Source organism: Ceratotherium simum, unplaced genomic scaffold, assembly GCF_057802395.1.
Source record: "Ceratotherium simum simum isolate JZ-2026a unplaced genomic scaffold, ASM5780239v1 HiC_scaffold_43, whole genome shotgun sequence".
Classification (NCBI taxonomy): Eukaryota; Metazoa; Chordata; class Mammalia; order Perissodactyla; family Rhinocerotidae; genus Ceratotherium; species Ceratotherium simum.
Window position 1 is genome coordinate 9,613,727 of NW_028261259.1, and position 25,685 is coordinate 9,639,411.

At 45.3% G+C, this 25,685-nt stretch overlaps 1 protein-coding gene and 1 pseudogene across 1 annotated transcript in view; one reads left to right on the top strand and one right to left on the bottom strand.

The window, feature by feature from the left end:
- Positions 1–230: 230 nt before the first annotated feature.
- LOC147911584 (vomeronasal type-2 receptor 116-like) lies at positions 231–8,456 on the bottom strand (annotated as a pseudogene).
- Positions 8,457–12,325: 3,869 nt separating this feature from the next.
- Positions 12,326–25,685, top strand: part of LOC101406272 (adhesion G protein-coupled receptor E1-like) — a 40,840-nt gene continuing 27,480 nt past the window's right edge. The window contains exons 1-4 of the mRNA XM_087427942.1: positions 12,326–12,393; positions 14,343–14,405; positions 18,428–18,460; positions 25,025–25,171. Of these exons, the coding sequence (XP_087284068.1) occupies positions 12,360–12,393; positions 14,343–14,405; positions 18,428–18,460; positions 25,025–25,171 (277 nt within the window). The 5' untranslated portion in view covers positions 12,326–12,359. The remainder of the gene's footprint in view (positions 12,394–14,342; positions 14,406–18,427; positions 18,461–25,024; positions 25,172–25,685) is intronic.

Genomic DNA, 25,685 nt, shown 5'->3' on the forward strand with positions numbered 1-25,685 from the left:
CTTCAGTGGCCAGGGGTTCACAGGTTCAGATCATGGGCGTGGACCTATGCCACACTTTTCAAGCCATGCTGTGGCAGGCATCCCACATATAAAGTAGAGGAAGATGGGCACAGATGTTAGCCAGGGCCAGTCTCCCTCAGCAAAAAGAGGAGGGTTGGCAACAGATGTTAGCTCAGGGCTAATCTTCACCCCCACACACAGACACACACAAAAAAATGGTAGTTTATTTTTCAGGTGTATGCAAATTCTGGGGAGACCCATGGAAAAAAAGTATGTTTTGATTATTGTCTCCCTGAATGTTTTTTATTTCTTAACACTTTTGTTGTGTTTCTCTCTGGCATTAGGAAAATAATGTAGCATTTCGGGGCAAAGATGCAGCCTAATAGCCCCACACTGGAGGCCAAGATGGAGAGGCTCTCCACAGCCACCATGACCTTACCCTTGGTGCTGTGGTAGATGGGGACGAATGTGACCCAGACACTGCAGAACACCAGCACGCTGAATGTCAGGAACTTGGCCTCACTGAAGGTGTCAGGCAGGCTCTGGGCCAGGAAAGCCACAGTGAAGCTGCCCAGGGCCAAGGAGCCCAGGTGTCCCAGGACACAGTAGAAGGCAGTGACCGAGCCCTTGTTGCACACGAGGATGATGTGGCCGTGTTCAGAGTGTGCATCTGTGTCAATGAAGGGAGGAGAGGTTCCGAGCCAGATCCCACAGAGACTCAGCTGGATAAAGGAGCAGATGGGAATGATGAAGTTAGGTGCCCCTGACACCAACCACTGCGTCATCCTTCTCCCTGGTACAGTGACCTGGAAGGCCACAGCCACAGTCCTAGTTTTGGCCAAGACAGTGGAAACAGCCACAGTAAATACAACTCCCAATGTGATCTGTTGAAAAATGCAGGTGGCTGTGTTGGGACGACCAATGAAGAGTAAGGAGCAGAGGAAGCAGAGGGTGAGGGAGATGAGCAGGATGTAGCTGAGAGTCCGATTATTGGCCTTGACTGTGGGAGTGTCTAGGTGCTTCACAAAGACCCCCAGGACCACAGCTGTGAGGACAGAGAAGCACAGAGCTGTGCAGGCCAGGGCCATCCCCAAGGGGTCCTCATAAGCCAGAAAGGTGACAGCTTTTTGGAGGCAGCGATCTCGGTCTCTGTTGGCGTACTGATGATCTGGACACGTCACACACTGATCCATGTCTGGGGAGAGATGCAAAGTGTCATCAGCCCAGGTTCAGTCATTCTCTATTATTCACATGTCCTCAAAGAAGGACATGGGACAAGTTAGCCAAATTGTCCTCCTTTGTTGCTTTGGACACAAAATGAAAGAATGCTTTGTGGGGAATGATTCCCAATTAATACTTCCCATCTTTTATATGGTTAATTAAATAAATCTATTATTATTCTCAGTATTTATGTTCATTTTCCTAAGAACACTTTTTCTCAGAAGAGAGACAAAATACCTCCGTATCTCACTGAGTTACACCCGTGTAAGGTATGGCCTGGAGGTTTTCATTCCACAACCCAGCACGCATTGGAAAAACACCATGAGCCAGACAATTTCCTAAGATCCAGGGAATTAGAGATGACCAAGTCATAGACCTCATTCCTAGGGAATTTCAAAATGACACACTTTATGCAATCCAAAATGACTATAATACATTTCATCTTGATTTTACTTCTACTACTGTTGTTTAGATTCTAGTCACTTCTCTCCTATGTTATCACAAGAACTTTCTAATCTGACTCCCTGCCCCATTCCAGCATCATGAGTGATATTTCTACATGAAAATGGGATCATGTTTATCCTCGATTAAATTATCCCATAAACTCTTAGAAAGACCAAAAAGACACTACATAACCTTGGTCTTGCCTATCTCTGCTCCCTCTTCTCTGATTTTTAAGTATCCTAAATCTTTATGTGGTTCTCAAACTGTTCCATGCCCACTCGTCCCTGTAGGTATCAATGCATGTTTTTTCCTTCTGCTTGAGGAATCCCTCCTTCCTCTGTATGTTCCTTCAAATCTTACTTTTCACATTTAGAACAACAATCTGCCTGATAATAATTTCTGTGGATGGTCTGAGTTAGGGTTAGAGAGTCACTGTTTTCTCCATGCTCAGACAGCCAATTTACCCAACATAGTTTATTGAAAAGTCTTTCATTTTCCCACTACTCCTGAGTGTTTCCTTGTTGTAAATAAGGTGTCCATATATAAGCCCCTATATGACCAGTTTGTATCTGGACTTTCCATTTGGTTGCATTGATTTCCTTGTCTATCCTCATGGTGAAACTACTCTATTGTGATGCTATAATACTTGATGACAGGTATAGTAATTCCTCCCACTCTATTCTTAGTCTTCAAGATCATCTTAGCTATGCTTTTCCTTTTTACTTCCCATATGAATCTTATCAATTGTAATTTCCAGAACAAAATAGGTCAGAATTTTCATGACAATTGTATGGAATCAGTAGATCAATTTGGACAGCATTGACATCTGTAAAATATTGGGTCTGTTCAGCCATAAAGATTGTTTATCCTTCCACTTCCTTCAGTCTTCTTTTATTTTTCTAAATGCATTTCTCTAAACTTATGGACAGAAGCCTTTCGAAAATTCCATTAGATTTATTTCTAGGTATTTCAAACATCTAAGCTGTTGCAAATGTCATCTGTAAAATTTAAATTTTGAATGCCTTATGACTGGTAGATGGAAATAAAAATTTGTTTGAATATTAACCTTGTATTCAGCCATGACTAAACTCAGTTAATTCATTACTTTATCTGGATTTTATACTTATAAAATAATATCATCTGAAGATAATGTCAGTTTTATTTCATCCTTTCCAATAAATTATTCGTTTTATATCTTTTCCTGCCAATATTGCATTAAGCAGGACCTCCAATGTGTGTTTCGTAGAAGCAATGATAATGAACATTCTTCTCTTATCCTTGATTTCAACACTGCGCCATATACTTTGATTCTGTAAATACTCTTTATGAGATTGACAGAGTTCCCTTCTATTCCTGATTTTTTAAGAGTTGTTTTTGCTGTTGCTGTTACTTTTTTAATACATGAATGGGTGTTGAATTTAATTAAATGTCCTTTTCTGCAGTTATAGAGATTATTTTTTCTCCTTTCTCAGAGACTTGAGTACTGAATTACATGGCATGACCCAAGCTTAGTCATGATATGGCCTTCTTATAAAATATAGCTGGATTTGGAATGCTGATTTGATTTTTATTTAGGATACATGAACTTAATTCAAGAAGGAGAGTGGCCTGTTATAATAGTCAATTATTAAATTGACTAAGGAAGCATTTCAACTCTGCGGTTCTCATCCAGGACATTTCCTCGAATGAATAATGGACATAACAGAGAGGTAAGGCATATACTCACCTGTCTCATTGGAAATCTCATTCTCTGGGCAGGGAGTGCAGTCAAAACAACAGACAGCCTCTCTCTCCTGAGGGCACTTCCTAAATCCCGGAGTACAATGGATATATGGAGTGCAGAGTCTGGAGATAATCAGATACCTGTTGGTAACATCATGATTTTTAACTAATTTTCTAATAACTGGAATGTTATAGATTATTGGGAATTTAACAAATATAATTTTTTTTCATTTTCTGAGGAAGATTCACCCTGAGCTAAGATCTGTTGCCAATCTTCCTCTATTTTGTTTGTGGATTGCTTCACTCTTTTTCATGGCTGCATAATATTCCATTATATAGCTATGCCATATTTTGTTTATCCATTCATCCATTGATGGACATCTAGGCTCTGTTTACCTTTTGGCTATTGGTAATAGTGCTTCTGTGAATGGTTTTTACATTTTTTTAAATAATTTTATTTTATTTATTCTTCCCCCAAAGCCCCAGTAGATAGTTGTATGTCATAATTGCACATCCTTCTAGTTGCCGTATGTGGGACGCAGCCTCAGCATGGCCAGAGAAGCAGTGCGTCGGTGCGCGCCCGGGATCCGAACCCGGGCTGCCAGTAGCAGAGCGCGTGCACTTAACCGCTAAGCCACAGGGCCGGCCCAGTTTTTACATTTTTAAATGGTGGAAGAAAGTCAAAAGAATAATAATATTCCATGACACATGAAAAGTACATGAAATTCAAATTTTGGTGTCCACAGGTAAAGTTTTATTGGCACACAGCCACATCCATTCATAACATCTATGGCTGCTTTCACATTATAACACTGGAGTTACAACAGTGACCCTATGGCTTGCAAAGTTGAAAATATTTCCTACCTTGCCCTTTACAGAAACAGTTGCTGAACCTTCGTCAAAGGAGTCAGAAGGTTCATTATTAGTCATCTCCTTTGCAAGCTCTGCTTGGATGAAATAATAAAGCTCTGTTGTTTCCTCTTATTATGTTCTCCAACATTTGGGGGCTGCAGCCAAATTAAGAGAGAGCCTCGTTGTAATATCCTGTAAAAATAGTATGTGTACATATTTGTATGCAGTATATAGTAATAGTGATAGTAGCTGATATATATTTACTGTGTACTTCCTAATCTGTCAAATGCTTTCCATGTATTATTTCACATATTAAGTGGTTGGATCTGGAATGCGGATGTTATGGGCTGAATTGCGTCTCCCCAAATTTGTATGTTGACGCCCTAACCCCCAGGACCTTAGAATGTGACTGTATTTGGAGACAAGGCATTTAAAGAGGTGATTAAGGTAAAATGAGGTCATTAGGGTGGGTCCTAATCCAATATGAGTGGTGTCCTCATGAGAAGAGGCGATTTGGACACAGACATGCACAGAAGGGAGACCATATGAGGACACAGGGAGAAGGTGACCATCTATAAGCCAAGAAGAGAGGTCTCAGGTGAAACCAACCCTGCTGACACCTTGATCTCAGACTTCCAGCCTCCAGCACCGTGAGACAATAAATGTCTGTTGTTTAAACCACGTAGACTGTCATATTTTGTTACAGCAGCCCTAGCAAACTAATACTGTGAAACTCATGCTATCTGCCAGAAAAGCCAGTCCTCTAAGCTCACAGAATTTATTGTCCCTGATTTGGGCTGTACCCTTCAGACATCCCTCTCCTTCTAGAACCTTCTCCCCCTCAGAGGCTTAGGCCTGGAGGCTCATTTTTTTCTTCTCTAGATTCTTGCAGATCTACTTCCCTGAAATTCTGGCCCGTGGGCCCTGTGCTTGGGGAGCAAATGTGATGATGTATTGTTTTCCTCTCCAAGCTTCTGCACTTTCACATCTTCCTCTGGTTCTACTTCTGGGAGTGTCTGAAGGTCTAGGGTGCCAGTTCCTCTAGCTGTTCCTTCTGCCTCTTGTGAGAGGGAATGATAAGTAAGAGCATTCATGGAAATAAGTTTCTGCAGTAATCTGCAGAGGGAGCGTGTGTGTCCGGCAGGGCCTGCAAACACCAGGAATCTGCTACAAGGGGATGGGAAAGCAAATTGTGACAATTCACACAACAGCACACAATGTAGACTGAAAAGAGTGTGGCCGAGCCCTAACTATCGCTGAGGATGGGGTTTCCAAGAAATATTTATCAGTCAGCGTGCAGTTAGGAAATAGAAACTGTACACGTTTTTGTTGTTTTATCTTAATTTCTAAGGAAGTATAGCTAGAGGTTGTTTCTTAGCTTTCTAAAGTCAAATGTATTTATCTTTCTGAAATGAGATCAAGCCCCATATGAAAACAAATTTAAGAGACCACGCTTCTCTGGAGAAACTCAAAACTCATGTCTTTTGGTCCCTTTATATAGCATAAAATAATTTGGTCCCTTTATATAGAATGGGCAATAAAATAAATTGGCGGAATGGTGGGGACTCTATTTTGGAGCCAATTTTAACAACTTTATCGAGGGATGATTCACGTACAACATACCGCTTCCTTTCACAGTGTAAAATTTGCTGTGTTTTGACAACCTCTGTCACAATCAAGATAAAGAACATTTCCATCGTCCCCCTCACTTTCCTCGAGGCTTTTTCTAATCCATCCCTCCCTCTGCTTCACCCTAGGCCACCATTGATTTGTTCCTCCTCTCTCCCCTATATATGGTTTGTATCCTCTAGAATTTCCTATTGTTGGACTGTGTGATGGCTAACTTTATGTGTCAGTTTGGCTAGACTGTGGGGACTAGTTGTTTGGTCAAACACCAGTCTAGGTGTTGCCGTGAAGGTATCTTTCAGATGTGATTAACATTTAAATCAGTAGATTTTGAGAAAACCAGATGGCCCTCCATAATGTGGGTGGTCCTCATCCAATCAGTTGAAGGCCTTAAGAGCAAAGATTGAGGTTTCCCAGAGTGGAAGGAATTCTGCTTCCAGACGGTAATGTAGAAATATAGAAATTCTGCCTGAGTGTCCGGCCTTCAGACTCAAGACTAGAGCATCAACTCTCACCTGAGTCTCCAGCCTGCTGGCTTCTCCTACAGATTTTGCACTTGCCAACCCCCACAATTGCATGAGCCAATTCCTTAAGATCTCTCTCTCTCTCTTCTATTGGTTTTGTTTCTCTGGAGAACCCTGACTAGCACAGAAATATTCCAGCATTTACTCCTTTGTGTCTTTTATGTCAGATTTCTTTTCCTCAGCATAATGTCTTGGAGATTCATCCACGTCATTGAGCAAATCAGTGCTTCATAGTGTAGATATATCACCTGTCAATGGACGTTTGGGTTCCTTCCAGTGTTCAGTAATTGTGAATAAAGCTGCTGTGGACATTTGTGTGTGAGTCACTCTGTGGAGGTATGCTTTTATTTCTCTTGGATAAATACCATATCATCCAGTAATCCCACTTCTGGGTACATATCCAAAGGAAATGAAAACAGGATATTGAAAAGATATCTGCACCCCCATGTTTATTGCATCTTTATTCACAATAGCCAAGATGTGGGGACAACCTGTCTGTCAACAGATGAAAGGATAGGGAAGATGTGACATATATATGATGGAATATTATTCAGTCATGAGAAAGAAGGAAATCCTGCCATTTGTCACAACATGGATGGACCTTGAGGGCATTATGCTAAGTGAGATAAGTCAGACAGAGAAAGACAAGTACTGTATGACCTCACTTATAGGTGGAATCTAAGAAAAGCTGAACTTGTAGAAACAGAGAGTAGAATGGTGGTTGCCAGGTGCTGGAGAGTTGGTGCAATAGGGAGATGTTGTCCAAAGGGTACAAACTTGCAGTTATAAGATGAATAAGTTGTTGGGATCTCACGCACAGCATGGTGATTATAGTCAACAATATCATATTGTATACTTGAATGTTGCAAAGAGACTAGATTTTAAATGTTCTCACCACAAATAATGATTGATAATCATGTGACACGATGGAGACGTTAACTGATGCTACAGTGGTAATCATATTACAATATATAAATGTATAAAATCAACCCATTGTACATCTTGCACTTAAAAAAGTGTATGGATATATTTCCATTCTAGTTGGTAAATCATGACTTCAGTCCAGCTGCATATAAGCTATCCCACAATCCAGCTACTAATGAGTTAGTGGCTGGCACCAGCGGTGGCCCCTAGGATCTTGTCTGAGGCTCATTACCAGTGACCATTCTGTATGGTCAGTGCCCTGCCCAGACCAGGAATCCTATACTTTGAATATCACCTGTGCAGAAAAATGTTAACATAATTGGGCATTGGTTGGGGTCTGGGAACTTGGACCCTGCCATGAGGATTCTTGTGCACTGGGTTTATTGAGGGAGGACATTTAGCAGAGGAGGAGTGAGGGGAGCAGGGTAGGACAGAGGGAGGAGCTGAGCAAGGAGGTGGTCTCAGCTGGAATCTAGCCTCAGCCTAATCCCCTGGGAAGCCCTGTAGCCTGAACAACACCACCGAATTGATCTCACCTTGGGGCGAGGGCTGGCTTTTTGTACCTCTGTGACCACCAGTTATTGGCTGTGGGCAGGGTCAGAGGGCTTGTGCAGCTGTTGGGCTGGAAAGTAGTCCTCTGGGGAAGGGGAAGCTGTGAGCTGTGAGCAGGCAATGCTCCCAGAAGCTGGGGGATGGGGGCACCAGCTGCTCAAGGGTGGCTGGACAGGGAGGCATCAACAGTGTCTGCTACAAGGGGCTTCAATTAGTTTAGGATGACTGGCGTTTTGGGGGAGTGGGGATACTAGAGGGGGAGACCAGTGTAAGATGAGGCAGGGTCTCGAGTGCCATATTAATGACCCTGGACTTCATCCTGAAGGTAATAGGGAGCCATGGGAAGGTTTAGAACACAGAATGAGCATGGTCAAGGTGGGCAGGGCTTCCCTGGAGCCCCCTCCACACAGTGTGAGGATGAGTGACATCTCTGGGGCTCCTCCAGGCTGACCTCTTCCGTCTTGAGTGTCCTTAGATTTCCCCTTTGCTGGGAAAGTCACAAGGGGTTAGGTTTCTGCAATCGCTTGACTAGAATGGTTCATTTCCTCCACCCCATCCTTCCCCTTTTTCTCCCCTTACGCCTTCCCTCATCCCTGCAGGACCTCTGCGGTCCAGATTTTATAGCCTTGGTCACTTCTTTTGGGTTTGAAGGGTGAAGGGCATCTTGTGTGCTCAATCACTCACCAAGACCCCAGACCCCATCTGTGGTAGGTAGAATAATGTGGCTCCCCACCCCAAGTTGCCCACATCCTAATCCCTAGAATCTGTGAATATATGACCTTACACAGAAAAAGGGACTTTGCAGATGTGATTAAGTGAAGGATCTTGAGATGGGGAGATTTTTCTGGATTATCCAGGCAGGTCCAATGTAATCACAAGGGTCCTTTTAAGAAGGAAGAACAAGAGTCAGAGAGAGAGAATAAGAGAAGGAGATGGAGGGACAGTGTGAGAGAGAGAGAGAGAGAGAGAGAGAGAGAGATTGGGATCTATGTGTCTGTGTATCTATATATGTATCTATGTTTCTATGTATTTATGTATCTATATATGTATGTATGTATGTATGCATGTACGTATGTATGTATGTATGTGTGTATCTATCTATCTATCTGTCTATCGATAGAGAGGGTGAGAGAGAGAAAGAGGAAAAGGTAGAAGAAGGAGAGAGAGAGAGAGATTTGAAGCGAGAGGTTTGAGGAGGCTACACTGCTGGCTTTGAAGCTGGAGGAAGGGGTCTTGAGCCAAAGAATGCAGGTGGCCTCCAGAAGCTGGAAAAGGCAAGGAACGGATTCTCCTCTGGAGCTTCCAGAAGGAGCACAGACCAGCTGCCATCTTGATTTCGGCCTCATAAGACTCATGTGGGACTCTGACTTCCAGCCCTGTGACATAATAAATTTGTGTTGTGTCAAGCCTCTAAGTTTGTGCTGATTCATTATGGCAGCAGCAGAAGACTCATTCATCACCTCATCCCATTCCCATCCCCAGGAGGAATCTGGGCTTGATCAGAAAACCTTCCAATTCCTTAATGCAACCTCCAAAAGTCAACTCTTCCTTCTGTCTCAGACTCCCCACCCACATCCTGATGTTACCCCAATTCTCTTCCTACTTCCTAAATTCCTCTCCATCTCCACAGCCCCTGTCCTAGACCAGACCACAACCACTCTTTTCTCTCTGTTGGATGAGCCTCACTTTCTCCCTGTCACCCCACCCATGACCACATCCTGTGCAACACCCACTCTACACAGCACAAGTGTTGTAAAACACCAACCTGCCCATTACTCCCTTCCTGAACCTCCTTAAATTGTCCTGAGGATAAAGCCTCAACCCTTTCACCCACTTCAGAAGATACTGGATGAAATGATCTTTGGCGACCTCTTCAATTCAATTGTGGCTGGTACCATGCCTCCTATGAGTAGCTGTAGCCATTTGGCATAGTGGGATAATCATATTGACAATAGTAACTAATACTCTTGAGCATTTAATCTGTCACGCAGGATTTTTTGATTTTATCACATGAAACCTCAAACCTTATGAAGTTATTATCGTCATTTTACTGATGGGGAAACGTTGCTTCTCAGTGTGTTAGTTATTTCTTGCTGTGTAACAAATTACTCCAAAACTTAACAGCTTTAAACAACATATTTTTATTTTCTTATACTGTATCGGGGTCAGGCATCTGGAGGTGGTTTAGCTCGGTGGTTCTAGATTGAGGTCTCTAATGAGGTGGCAGTCGAGCAGAGGGCTGGAGATCTCAGTTCCTCCTCACAGGGGCTTCGCCACTGCACTGCTTGAGTGTCATAACAGCGTGGTGACGGGCTTCCCCTCAGTGAGTGATCCTGGAAAGAGAGAGCACGGAGGAAGCCACAATGACTCTTACAACCTCAGGTGTCTCAGATGTCACACAATGTCACATCCTCCTTTTCCTGTTCATTAGAAGCAAGTCACTAAATCCAGCTCACACTCAAGGAGAGAGGAATTAGGCTCCCCCTCTTGAACGCAGGAGTATCAAAGAATTTGTGGACATCTGTTAAAGCTACCCCGTTGGTCTTTCTGCCTCTAGGGTCCACACTCCTGGATGCATTGCACAAGGATTATAGAAGAAAGTGCAAGTCCCAGCATCCCCTCCCAGGTAGCAATGTTACTAGACATTACTGCATCCCTTCCACAGCGATCCTTTGGGACAGGACCTATTGTTATTCTTATTCTCCAGATGAAGAAACTGAGGCCCAGAGAGGAAAGTCATCTCCCAAGGTCACTTTGGGAATATCTTGCAGAGTCAGCATTTGATCCCAGGTCTGTCTGACCTCAGACCCTCTCACTGTGATAGCCAACGCTTGGAGATTTCCTGTGTGCCAGGCTCTGTTCCAGGCACGTCACATATGACCACTCCTCGGATGTTCATGTCAGCCACACGAAGTAGATCCTACCATTACTGGGCCCATCTTATGGATGGGAATGTTGGGGCATAGAGAGATTGAGAAGTTGCCCGGGACAACACATGACTGGCAAGCGGTGGAAATGGGATTTGAACCCCTCGGCAAGCTGGTTCCAGAGTCTGCTTTTACCCTCCAGTGCTTCTCAAACACAACACAGCTCTGTTTATCCTCCTTCTTGGTGGAATTTGCTGTATTTTCATGCTGGCTCTTAACTGCAGCCTCACTGGGGCAGGGTCCCTTGATGAATCTGCTTCAGTGATCATAACTCCAGGATGGGTATCTTGCCTTGCACAGATCAAAAGGGAGAATGCAAAGACAAGTAGGGCTTTTCTTCCCAAGAACTTGGGGCTGGTCTTTCCATCTCGTTTTTTAGCTTGTAGCAGATACTCTTGGTGCCTGCCCACCCCCGTGACCCTCAACCCCTCAGGACACACTAGACTGACATCTGCCAGCCACTGCATTTTGTTATCAAGAACGTTACACTCTGGAGCCTCAATCTGTGAGTGACAGGAGCTGGTGGATAAACACCCCAGTTCCCTCGCCCCTCAGTTGGGATAACTCTGAAGAGTGCACTCTATGCTGCCTTCCAGAGGTACCAGGGAGATTAAGATCCAGTTTCTCACTGTGTAACCTGCTTGATAACACACCTGCTGTGGGCTCTTTCCCTTCCCTATCTCACTTACCCCCTCACTAGCTGGAGTTTTGGTGGCCCTCTTTGCATATCTACCCTTACCAGAATTCTTGTCTCAGCTTCTGCTTCTGGGGGACCCAAACTAAGGTGTTACTAGACCTCCATATTTATGAGATTGCGCATGTGTGTGTGTTGGGTTGGCTTGGGGAGCTGGGAATGGGATGGGAGTGTTGTGCATTGAGGTGATGATGGATATGATCAGATATAGTGGAGAGCTGAAGGCAGATGAAATGAGTAAACTCTAGACTTTGGATTCAGAGGGTCCTGGACTCAAATCTCAGGTCCAAGTAATCTTGGACAAGTCACATCTCTTCTCCAACCCTCAGTTTCCTTTTGTAATTTTTGGTAAAATAGGTGGGGGTGGGAATCCCTACTTTACGATGTTGACATGATGATGAAATTAAATTTTGTTGGCAATGTGTCTACACAGTGCCTGGTACATGATGGCTGTGGTCGTTATTTTTATGGAGCAGGCTGGGAAGAGACCCTTGAGTTGGGGCTTGCCTCATTGGAGGCAAGTGGTGGAAGCCCATTTATCATTGGGTGCAATGGAGGAAGGTGATGAGAGATGGGAGGTAGATGTTGGTGGGGAAAGGAAAAAGAGAGCAGGAGGGAAGGAGAGAGACATGGAGAGAGATAACATAGTGACACAGCAGCCAGACCAATTTTTCTTCACGGTGATGAGAGGAGAAAATAAGGGGTTTGCCACACTGTCCTCATTTAGTGGGAGCAACTCAGCAAAAAGGGTCATGATATTCTCACAGTGTTGAGCAATTCCAGCTCCACCCCTGCCCTCTTCCCGCACTTCCTGTAATTGAAAACCTGGAGAACAGAGAAAAGTTTCCCCTCTTTGAGTGACAGAAACGCAGCATGATGTGGACCTTCAGCTTGCTCCTCTTCTGGGGTGAGTGTGAGGCTGAATGGGGTACTCGGGGAAGCCTGGGCTGGAAACAGGCTGTAGGAAAAAGGGAGGGCCATGGACCGTCCAGCCAAGAGGTCATAAATGTGGGTTGGACACTGCAAACACCTTTATTGGGGGACCTTCGACAAAAATCACTCTAGCTCAGGGAATTCCATCTGTCAGGGCAGATTTCGTTTATAGCCATTCACTTGACATGTATTTCCTGAGTACCTACTATGTATCAGGAGCTGTTCTAGGCAGTGAGGATAGAGAAGTGAATAAACAGATGAGGTTCCTACTCTCGTGGGGCTAACATCCTAGTGGGAGGGGGTGGGCGGAAAAGAATCCACTAACAGTAACAGCAACCACCCACTTACCATCATTCTAAGTTCCTCAAATATAGAATGCACTCAACCTCCACAGAATTTCTCTGATATTGGGTCATCAATAGCTCCATTTTACAAAGGAGAAAACTGAGGCAAAAGAGATTAAATATCTTGCCCAAGACAGCTTAGCGGGTAAGGGGTGGAGTCAGGGTTTAAAACCAGGCAGTCTGGTCCAGAGTCTGTATGCTTTATCACTACACTATGCTACCACAAATAATAAACAAAAGCATTTCAGGTAATAATAAGTGCTATGAAAGAAGTTGTTATAGAGTGTGACTGGGGGTTGTATTGAAGGCGGAAGTCAGGAAAGACATTTCTGAGGGGATGATATTTGTGCTGAGATCAGAACAATGAGATGGAGACTTTCTGTCTGTCCTCTTATTGCTTCTTCTTTAGGCGTCAGTTTTTCTTGGTATTGTTTATCTTCTACGTTGTGGTTTCCTTGACATGTCTTGTGAGTTTGGGTCATGGGTTCAAATCTAAGAATGAGGGATCTTTGCTAAGTGACAAGTGTGGGTTTCCTCTGCTGTTGTAGAGGTTCTCCTATTTTATGAAGGAAGAAACTTAGGTGTGATGAGATTAAATAACTTTCCTGAGGCCACATGGTCTGTAATTGGTGAAGCCAGATTTTTAAACCCGCATATTTTGATGCCAGATTTGGTATGCTTAAATACGATACTCGGTTGCCTCTAAGATAATTCATGAGCAAGAGAATTTCAGTTAGTGATGGTGAGTTGGAGTGTTGGGAGTTTGGGTCTGTGGAACTGGTTGACTGGAAGTCTTCATCAGAAGGAGCAGATAAGTCATGGACTCCAAATGCAGGAATGCAGGGTTGTTGCTTTGGGGTGTCAGCACTGGTGTTAGCCATTAGCACCCCTCGTTATGCCCTGAAGTCAACCAGCAAAGAGTAGTGATGATGACTTTGATGATGTTGAAGGTGAGGGTGATGATAATGGTGGTGGTGGTGGTGATGATGATGGTGGTGGTGATGAAGGTGATGATGGTGGTGGTGATGATAGTGATGATGACGGTGGTGAGAGATAATGATGATGATGATGATGATGATGTTGGAGAACAGCTAAATGCTGGAGGACTACACTGCCTTTTAGATATTTAAAAAAACTAATTGCCCTACCATTTCATGAAATTTTAATACCACAGATAGACTGTACATCTATTTGTGTATTATATGTATATCTATATGTGTATTATACATAAAAGAGTAAGATTTTTTTCATCTTTCCCAAAAGAACCAAGTTTTGCCCTTTTGGGGGAGATGTCATTCCTTTTGAGAATGCGTGTTTTATTGTACGTCTTTGAAAACCGGGTGGAGCTATTTTTGTAATTGAAAAGAAAATGAATACAATCAAAATGAAAAACCAAAATAAAGTGCAGAAAGGCAGAAATGGTGGCTGTGAAGATTATGTGCAATAATGTATGTTTCTCACTCAATTGGGTCTCTCCTGTAAGCTCATCAAACCTGAGGCCATGCCAGGAGTAATTTTTAAGGTTGAGCCCAAAGAGCTTCTTGCTGCTTCACGGTATTTTTCTTTTCTTTCTACACAGGAGGTTGTGGTATATGTAGCTGCGGAATATTCGCATCAACCCCACCGGAATTAGCGGCATGGCGTAAGTTGGTCCAAGAGAATCCATATGTCCGATGTGGTGGGAGGACGTCTTCTGGAGAGGAGATTCTTTTGTTCAGAGGCTGACAGCTGGTCACTTGCTGAGAGCTAGTTAGTGGCAGAACAAGGGATAACTTCCAGGTCTCCTGGTTCCCACTCCAGGCTCTTTCCTTTGTGCCTTGGACTTGCTGTGTGACCTCAGGCAAGTCACATTACCTCTCTGATCTTCAGTTTCCTCAGCTATGAAGTACAGATAACAAGGTTGCTATCCCACAGGGATGTTGTGAAGCTTGAGTCAAAAGGGGTAACTTTCTAAACCACCTGGTGTGCATGATAAGAGCTTCATAAATGGTAGCGTGGTGGGAATGGGCATGAAATTTACTCAAACTACAACTCAATGTGGAAAAAAATGCATTTTTTTAATGTTTCATTAAGTATTCTCATCTTCCATATAAGCTCCCACTGGATAGAGGAGGAAAACAGTGTTAGTTTTCTCAGTGTTCTCAGTGTCTCAGTTTCTTGGTTTAGTCTTATTTGGGAAACGCAGTTTATATTCTATGAAGACTTAATCTTTCAAAATTTCTCACCCTACCCTTGTTCCTCCCAACATGGTGTCTGGGTATTGGCATAGGGGCAGCTTATGGGATCTTGTAGCTGTGAAGTGTGGACTCCAGGTGGGGTGTTTTGTCTACAGATGAAGCATGGCCCCATCTTGGTTCTTGCTTGTCCATCAATCCTCTCAGAAGCTCAGCATCTCCCAGGGGTCCATGCAGTAGCTCCTGGTTTCCATGTCCAGGCTACAGAAACCAGAAGAGTTTTCTTGGGTCACCTACTAGCTCTCCCCGTCTGCTTGTTCTAATCCTTGGCCCCCACACCATGTTGGATGTGGCAACAGCAGAAAGAAAGCTTTTGTTGGGAGAAGTCACCCCTTAGCCTTGATGCCCCTAAATTCACCCACTCCTATCTGGAAGTCTCTCAGGTGACCCATCTCCACTTAGATTTAGCCTTGAGGGGAGATGGCAGAGAAACAGGAATCCTGGTGAGTCTTCTTCATCTTAGCTCTCTTTTAGCTTCCTTCAGTTTTCACCCTTCCTATATAATAGGTATTTCCCTTACATCATATCCTGAGTCCTCTCTACGCCACAGCTTAATGAAATCTCTATCTTCCAGTCCTCCAAGCCTGGCTATTGAAAAAAACATTTATTGACATAGAATTGAGATATAACATTGTGCAAGTGTAAGGCATGCAACATGTTGATTTGATACACTTATATATTGCACAATGGTTACCAGCATAACATTAGCTAACACCTCCATCACCTCACATAACTACCATTTTTTTTTTTTGTGGTGAGAACATTCAAGATCTACTCTTAGCAACTTTCAAGTATATAGTACAGTATTGTTAACTATAGTTACCATTTTGTACATTAGACTCCCAAAATATATGCATCTTGTGAGGCTTTGCTTTCAAGACTAATGTCTTCTTGGGAACCCAAAAACCCAATTTGATAATGAAAATCTGAACATTACCTTTGGCTGTCATTGTGTGTCTGCAGCTAAGACATCTGAAATTTTCCTGAATGAGATGAAATCTTTTGGCAGGATGGGTTTGAGCCGGGGGGGGGGGTCACATCCCTATAAGTGGAAAAGAGAAAATTACATCAATATATGCCCAAAAAGGTCATCCTTGATTTAAAAAAACTATTGTTTTTAAATAATAAAAAATCTTTAATAAAATTTTTTAATAAACCTGAGCCCAGAAAGCCTTTGCTTGGTGAGAAAGAGATTGTATTAATCTCCATAGCTCTGGGACCCAGTCCAAGCCTGGCAGAGTGTGGGCAAGTTAGATGGATAAATGAAGAATATGTGCCCCACATAGAGAGTGTGAGAAATGTATGGTAGAGGGTTGTACAAGGAATTTATAAATGGGAATTCAAAAGGCTCAACATTTGAGAAAATTCTGTACTATCAGGATTAAAAATGCATAAACACAGGTGAGTTAAATTTGTGAGAGTTCATCGAAGTGTACACTTATGATACTTGCACTTTTCTATATATATTACACTTAATAAAATGTTATAAAAATGGACATACACTTGACACAGCAACCGCTCATCCAGAAATTTCCTCCAAAGAGATAGTCATATAACATACAGAGATACCTTGCTATATACTCAAGAATGGGCATGTTAATACTATCCTGGTAACAACCTGGAATAAACTAAATGTTTGTTTACACTCAGGGACTGATTGGGTAAATTGTTGTGTTTGTTAGAGTAACTCCAGCTACTGTAACAAATAAACCCAAAACTGTCAGTGGCTTAATAAAAAGAAATTTAATTCTTGTTTGTTTAAGAGTCCAACGCAGATATTTCTGGCTAGTGAGTGGCTTTCCTCCATGGGATGATTCAGGGACCCAGATCCTTCTGTATTGGGGCTCAGCCAAGCTAGGGTCTCAGAGACTTCTGCAGACAGTGGCAGAAGGGGAAAGAAACAGTGGAGAAGGCACACCCACTTGATAAAAACCTAGGCCTGGCCGTGACACATCTCACTTCTGCTCACGGTCACATGACCATACCTGGATGCAAGGTGAGCTGGGAAATGTAGTCCATGGTTGGGCGGCTGCCTCCTAGTGACAATTCCACACCACGGAAAGGGGAGTGTGGAGTTTTTGTTTGATCTTTGGCTACCTAGCTATTTCTGGCGCAGCTATAGCCCATGGATACAATGGAATACTATGCAGCTGTTAAAAAGCATGAGTTAGGTCTATATGGACTGACATGGAAAGTCGCCCAAAATGTATTATTTTCTTAAATTTCTATTATAGAAATATTTAAACACTCAGAGGCAGGGAAGACAGTATAACAAACACCCATGTGCCCATTGTACAGCTTCAATGCCTGACAAATTTTGCTCCTCTTGGTTTGCAAGACATACTGTTGAGTGAAAAAGCAAGTAGAAATAGAACAGAGCTGTCCAACAGAACTTTCCATGATGATGGAATGTTCTAGATCCACAGCAGCCACTAGTCACATGTGGTTATTGAGTAGCTGAAAAATGGCTGATATACTGAGGAATGGCATGTTTCATTTTATTTAATTTTAATAGATTTAGGTGTAAATAGTAGCTACTGTATTAGAGAGCACAGCGGATTGTAGATTGCATGATCCTATTTGTGTTAAGAAAATTGTGTGAATTTATAAATTCATTTCTATTTGATCGTATATTTGCACAGTTGAGTTGTGAATAGGACCCAGCCTTGAAGGATTCACTCAAGCTTTTGACAATTGTTACCTCTGGGTATGAGGATGGGGGACGGGGAGACCTTCACTTTTATTTTTATACACTTCTGCATTGTTCGAATTTTTTTACAACAAGCAATTATTACCTTCTTAAAAAAAGATAAAAACAAAAGAAACAAAAATAAGGATTGCCATCTGCTTTTGGTTAGTTTCCGTCGAAGCAGAGCCTGAGATGAGGATTCTGGTGTGAGTAATTCATGAAGAGAGGGCTCTCAGGAGACACTTGCAGACACTTGCAGGAGTGAGGGAAGCAGGATAGGGCAGGGGGAGAAACTAGCCACTCAGAAGGCATTTCAGGAAAGGCTTAGCCACAGCCCATCCCGCCGGAGCTCTAGAGTGTGAATTGCACCAGAGACGTTCACCTGCTCAGAGGCAAGGGGATGGCTGTGCTGTTACACTCCTGCATCTGTCTGTCATCACTTCTGGACCAGTGAAACAGCTGTCAGATGAGTGTGCCAACCTGGTACAGTGGATGGGGGTGGTGCCAAGAGAGGCTACTGTCCCACCTGTCTCACCTGGCAAGGTGCGAAGAACTCATGAGCTGATGCAGGTAAATCTCCAGGAAGAGACTGGGTTTTCTTCATCACATACCAACGCCTGCTTCCATAACTTGCCACCGTGACCTTGGCACCCAGGGAAATATGGAGCCTGGCTGGGTGAGAGGGTGGCTCATGGCCAGATCTCCAAGGCAGCTAATGACTTCTCTGTCCTCTGTTTGCAGGTCGGTTGCTGAATCTGACAGGGACGGCTTTTGGTAAGAAACTCCCCCAGATTGAAGGCAATCAGGCCTTGGGCAAGCGCTTCCATCTCTCGGTTTCATCATTTGATTAGTGGGTATTGGGACGACCCCTACCTAATGGCATAGTTGTGAGGACTCCCCTCCATGTGGAGTTGCTAAGAGGGGGGCTCTGGAGTCACTCTTCCTGGGTTCAAATCTTGGTTCTGGTGCTCATTGCCTTGGGGACCTCAGGCATTTCAATAAATTTCCCACGACTTCAGTTTCCTTGAAAATGAGGGTAAGAGGATTTAATTCCACAGGGTTTTGATGAGGATTAAATGAGGTGTGTACGGGCAGTGCTTAGAGTGGTACGTGGAACATGGTAAGCGCTCCATTATGTTAACACTCCCCATCCTCCTCCCTCCCCTCCTCCCTCCCTCTCCTCCCTCCCCCTCCTTGTCTCTCCCCTCCTCCCTCCCCCTCCTTGTCTCTGCCCTCCTCCTCCCTCCCCCTCCCTCCTCCTCCTCCCTCCCCTCCTCTCTCCCCTCCTCCCTCCTCCTCCTCCCTCCCCTCCTCCCTCCCCCTCCTCGTCTCTCCCCTCCTCCCTCCCCTCCTCGTCTCTCCCCTCCTCCTCCCTCCCCTTCTCCTCCCCCTCCCCTCCTCCTCCCTCTCCTCTTCCCTCCTCTCCTCCTCCCTCCCCTCCTCCCTCTCCCTCATCCTCCCTCCCCTCTTCCCTCCCCCTCCTTTTCCCTCCCCTCCTCCTCCCTCCCCTCCTCCCTCCCTCCCTCCCCTCCTCCTTCCTCCCTGCCTCCCCCTCTTCCTCCCTCCCCTCTTCCCTCCTCCCTCTCCCCCTTCCTCTCCTTCCACTCCTCTTGCCTCTCTTCCTCCTCTTCCCCCTCCCCCTCCTCCTCTTCTCCCTCCTCCCCTCCTTCTCCCTTTTCCTCCCCTCCTCCTCCCCCTCCTCCCACTCCTCCCTCCTTCCCCTCCTTCTCCTCCTGCTCCTCTGCCTCCTCCTTCTCCTCTGCTCCTCCCCCAGCCCCTCAGCCTCCCCCTCCTCTTCTTGCCCTCCTCCCCCTCCTCCTCTCCTCCTTCTGTTCCTCCTCCTCCTCCTTGGAGAAACGCGTATTATCTGGTTGTTAGTGGCTGGGCTTCGGCTGGGCTGAAGCTGGGAGCCAGTGAGGGGCAGAGCCAGGACCAGGGCGGGTCCCCTGGACTCCCTCCCTGCACTCATCCCCTCCACTTTGCTCTCCTCTTGCCTTCTGACTTGTGGTGTGGCCTGGGGCAGGCTACGTGAACTCTCTTGGGCATCCGTTTCCACATTTGTAAAATGGAGTTGTAACGTTTACCTTGAAGCAGGGTGACTGACCGTCCTGACTTGCCCCAGACTGGGATCGGGGGTGGGGTGGGGGCGGATCCCAGGACTTTGGACTTTGAGGGCTAACAACAGGAAAGTCCTGGGCAAGCCAGGATGACTTGGTCAACTACCTTGACGCATTACTGTGGGGACTGCAGAAAATGCATGGAAGGGGCCTGGTGCATGGAAGTCACTTATGAAATGAAAGCTCTAGTTGTATTTTAATAAGTTCCTTTGTCTCTCTGAGTCTCATTTTCTGCTTAGGTCAGTTAAATGACCATCCATTAAATTGTTTTGAAGATCATGTGTGTGTCTCAGTTGGGCTGTTGAAGTGGCCTGTGCCCTGGTATCCCCACTCCTTGCCCTTCCAAGAGTGGCCAGAGGGCACCTGTGAACCCCCGAGTCAGGGCCCATCCCTCCTCGGCCCACAGCCCTTCAGGGCTCCCACCTCCTTCTGGGTAAACTCTCAAGTCCTCCTCGTGGCTCACAAGGCCCTGCACAATCTTCCCCTATCCCCTTCCTGCCCTCCCCTCCTCCCTCTCTCCCCTTCGCTTCCTCTGCTCCAGCCACACGGGCCTCCTCACTCTTCCTCCAACATGCCAGGCACAGTCCTGCCCCAGGGTCTTTGCACACGCAGTTCCTTCTGCCTGGAAAGCTCTTGCCCTACATATACACGTGGCTCCCTCCCTCACCTTCTTTATGTTTTAGCTCATGTGTCGTCTTCTTAGTGACCTCTCTATTTTTGACATTGTATCCCTCACCCCCACACCTCCAGATTATCAGCTCTGTGAAGGTGGAGAATTTTGTGTGTCTTGTTCCGCCGCTGAATCCACAGTGCCTAGAATAGGGCCTGGTGTATAGTAGGTGTTTGTATTTGTCAGGGTTGTTCAGAGAAACAGAACTAATAGGATGGATATCTATATATCTGTATACACACACACACACACATACGTAAAGATTCATTATAGAGAATTGGCTCACACAATTATGGAGGCTGGCAAGTCTCAAGATGTGCGGGCTGAGACTGGAAGGAATTTGGAGAACTGAGTGAAAGTGAGCATGGCTGATGGGACAGGATAGGAGACGAGCTGGAGAGGTTGACAAGTGCCCAGTCAGACATGACTGGGTTGCTATTCTGGTTTGGGCTGGATTTGAGTTGTGAGAAATTGAGTTGTGAGTTATGGGAAGCTCAGAGTTGAGAGACCACAAGTGGTAACGTGCCGGAAGTCTGCAAAGAGAAATGTTGCCTTCGTAGCTGAAAGAGGAAGCTGGAAATGAGAAGCAAGATGTTACCTGAGGCATCATGCAGGGAAGGGAAATAAACAAATCATGCCGTAGGGAGCAAAGCGCCTGGGTCTCAAGACCCTAATAATGATAATCCATCTCTTACGTTTTTTTTTTTTTAAGATTTTATTTATTTATTGTTTCCCTTAAAGCCCCAGTAGATAGTTGTATGTCATAGCTGCACATCCTTCTAGTTGCTGTATGTGGGACGCGGCCTCAGCATGGCCGGAGAAGTGGTGCGTCGGTGCGCGCCCGGGATCCTAACCCGGGCCGCCAGCAGCGGAGTGCGCCCACTTAACCGCTAAGCCACAGGGCTGGCCCTATCTCTTACATTTTCGTGGCACTTTATAAAGAGTTTTCCTATGATGTCCTATCCTACCAATTGATGCTGGCATTCTCGCTGTGCCCCTCTCTTTATTTCACGCCCCACATCTCATCCACTGGCAAATCCTGTTAACGTTACCTTCAAAATAAATCCAGAATCCTAGCTTTCCATAGCTCCCACCTGGGTTGTATCCACCATCATCGCTCACCTCGACAAGTGTGGTCACCTCCTCCCTGGTCATCCGGCCTCTGTCCCTCTACAGTGCATCTTCCAACCAACGGCCAGAAGGATCATGTTAAAGTCATGCTCTGTCCTTCCTCTGCTCAAAACTCTCCCACGCTCCCCTCTTGCTCTGATAAAATGCTGAAGTCTTACAGTGGTCCAGCAGATCCTGCATGATCTGGCTATGTCACCTCCTCCCACTCTCCCTTTATCCACTGTACTCCAACGACACCGGCCTCCTTGTAGTTCCTCAAAATCACCAGGTGTGGTCCTGCCAATGGGCCTTTGCACTTGCTGTTTCCTCTGCTTTAAATAGCTTCATAGCTCACTCACCTCCTTCAGATCTTTGCTGAAATGTTACCTTCTCAGTGAGGTCTTTATCATTGAGCATCGACTATGCACCAGGCGCTATTCTATGCACTTGGGATGCAGTAGTAAGTAAGATGGTCACACATCTCTTCTGGGGGCTCACAGTCCGTCAGGGAGAGAAACTTGAAACAACCAATTACAAAAGTTTTTATGTAGAATTATCTTAGATATTGCCTGAAAATTTACTCCATTTCCAGCCAGACCTACCTCTTGTCATGTAGAAGTAATGAAAATCATGCACTTAGGGTTTTCACCAGCCTGATGCTGCCATTCACCAGCTGTGTGCCCTTGGGCAAGTTACTTAACCTCTCTGAGCCTCAGTTTTCCACATCCATATAATGGAAGTTGTATTAGTTTCCTATTGCTGCTGTAACAAGTCACTGAAAACTTGGTGGCTTGAAACAACAGAAGCGTATTCTTACAGTTCTGGAGGTCAGAAGTTTGAAATGGGTCCCACTGGGCTAAAATCCAGGTGTCAGCAGGGCTGCATTCCTTGCTGGAACTTCTAGGGCAGAATCTGTTTTCTTGCCTTCTCCAGCTTCTAGAAGCCAACTGTATCCCTTTACTCGTGTCCCGCTTCCTCCATCTCCAAAACCAACAGGGGCTGGTCAAGTTTTTCTCACATTGCTTCACTCTGACTCTGCCTCTCCTGGTTTCACCTTTCTCTTACGAAGATGCTTGTGATTATGTTGGTCCCACCTGGATAACCCAGGCTAATCTCTCCATCTCAGGGTCAGCTGATTAACAGTCTTAATTCCATCTGCAACCTTAATATCCCTGTGCCATGTAGTATAGCATATTTGCAGGTTACAGGGATTTGGACGTGGTCATCTTTGGGGGGGCCATTATTCTGCCAAACACAGAAATGATAGTGTCAAGTGAGTCCCTTCCCTAGCACCTGGAAGCCTGCCCCCACCTGTGGCTTTGTCCTCCTGGAACTCACAGTGTAGTAGAGGAGATGATCACTAAAAAGCTAACCACTCAAATAATCCAGCAATTATAATTTTGATAAGTGCCATAAACAGGGAGCACAGGGAGCTATGGGGGAGTCAGGGAAGACTTCTTGGAGGAAGTGACATTTAAGCAAGAACTGGAGAATGAATAGGAGCTGGCCAGGCAAAGCAGAGGAAAACAGAACAGCATGTGCAAAGGCCCTGTGGCGGGGAGGCTAGAAATGGAGAGTGAAGAGAGATGTGGTTCGGTCTGGTCACTGGGGACTTTCCAGGTCATATTAAGTAACTTGCATTTTCATTCTGAGTGCAACAGGGAGTGTTGTAGGCAGGGGTGGGGGTGGGTGATCAGATTTGCATTCAGAGATGATTGCAGGGAACAGTGGAGGGTGTAGGGGCTGTAGGGGATGTAGGGGATGCAGCATGCAGAGGAAGATCTGTACCAAGCATAGCCATGGAAATGGAGAGATGTGGGTAGATGTTGAATATTTGGGAGGAAGAATCAATGGGGCTTGGGAACTCACTGGACGTGAGTTGAGGGCCAAAGAAGTAAACAGAGGTACAGAGATGTGAACTCCACTTGTCCCAGGGCTGGGGTGGCTAGGATGTAGTTTTGACTGTTTCCATAGAAACCAAATGACAACAACTTAAAATGTTTCTCTCTTAGAAGTTTATTCTTCACCCTCTCATAAATCTCCACTTTGCGGATGGAACCAGGTGACAGGGCTACCTCGTCTGAGATCTTCTCAGCTCCCAGGTGCCTTCCATCTTGTTGTTTCTCCGTCCCTCAGTGCGGAGGTTTTCCAAAGCATCATCCCCACGGTTATGGACAGATCACCTCATTCCGTCCACATTCCAGCCCAGGTGAAAGGGAAAGGAGAAGTGAAGACCACGCTCCTTCTTTTTAAGGGCGTGGCCAAAAGGTGCACATATCACTTCTGCTCATTTCCGTTGGCTGGAACTCAGCCACATGGCCACACGTAGCTGCAAGAGAAGCTGAGATTGAAGCCTAAATGGGTGGTCATTTTATTAAAAGGAAGAGGGGGAGATGGGTGTGGGGGAGTAGCCACCTTTCCCTGCTTTGATGTTTCCTGTGGGAGCTTTAACCCAGGTGGTCCTTGCTCCAAAGGCTGCAGCTTTGACTCGCATACTCTTCTGTCTGGAGCTCTGATGCTCACAGAGTGGTCCATGGACCGGCATCATCAGCATCAGTCACAGGCTTGTTAGAAATGCAGAGACTCAGGTCCCTCCAGACCAGCTGAATCAGCATCTGATTTTCCAAGGTCTCCTGGGGATCCCAGGTGAGGCAGATGCTGCTGGTCTGTGGACCACACTTGGAGAAGCAAGAGTCCAGATCAGTACTTCTCACACTTCCTGTGCACACACATCACCTGAGGATCTTGCTAAAATGCAGATTCTCATTCAGTAGATCTGGGGCAGGGCCTGGGAGTTTCTGTTTCCATCAAAATGCCAGGCGATGCTGATGCTGCCCACCCACAGACCACACTTTGAGTGGCAAAGTCTAGGGTCTGTAAGGTCCTTGACTGAGCAGTTTCCTAGGGCTGCTGTAACAAGTTATCACAAACCACGTGGCTTAAGACAACAGAAATTCGTTCTCTCACAGTTCTGGAGGCCCGAGGTCTGGAATCAAGGTGTCAGCAGGGCTGTGCTTTCTCTGAAGGCTCTAGGAGAGAATCTGCTCTGTGTCTCTCTCAGCTTCTGGTGTTGCTGGCAATCCTCGGTGTCTCTTGACTTGTAGATGCATCACTCCCATCTCTGCCTCTGGTATCACATGGTGTTCTCCCCAAGCCTGTCTCTGTGCCTCTTGTCCTCTTCTCATAAGGACACTAATTATATCAGATTAAGGGACCATCCTTCTCCAGCATGATCCCACATTAACTTACATCTTAATTGCATCTACAAGGACACTATTTCCAAATAAGTTCACATTCTCAGGGACCAGGTTTAGGGCCTCAACATATCTTTTTGGAGGACACAATTCAACCCACAACGGTCGCCTTTACTCTCGAACGCTGGCTTCCCTTGCAGCCCTGCTCTGGTGCGCTAACCCGAACTCTTCCTTCTGTGCTGCCCAGAAACGAATGAGTGTGTGGATACCACCGTCTGCCCAGCTCATGCAAGCTGCACCGACACTCCAAAAAGTTACTACTGCACTTGCAAACAAGGCTTCCTGTCCAGCACCAGAGAGACACAGTTCAGGGGCTCAGGTGTGGAATGCAAAGGTGAGTTCACATCCCCTCAAAGGTGGTAGGAAAATCAAATAGAAGCTAGCTGGGTAGTAGATGTGGGTACTTTTTGTTTTTTCCCCAAATATGATTTCCTCCATCCCTCCCTGCCTCTCTCTCTTCCTTCCTTCCTTCCTTTCTTCCTTCCTTCCTTTCTTCCTTCCTTCCTGCCTTCCTTCCTTCCTCCCTCCCTCCCCCCTCCCTCTCTCCCCCCTCCCTCTCTCTCTCTCTCTCTCTTTCTCTCTTTCTTTTCATTCTTCATTTCTCTCTCTCTCTCTCTTTTTCTTTCTTTCTTTCATCATGAGAATTATTCCTGGTCACAAAAGTTTCCAATGGTTAGAGGCTAGCACTAGGATGAAAATGAAAATAAAAATCCTACTATCTGTCAACATCCAGAAATAACCACTGATTTCATTTTTGGGGTGTGCCTTCAGTCACCTCTCCTGTAGATAATAAGAATTTTTAACATTTATTGAGTGCCAGCCTGCGTGAGAAAGGCTTTATGTGCATC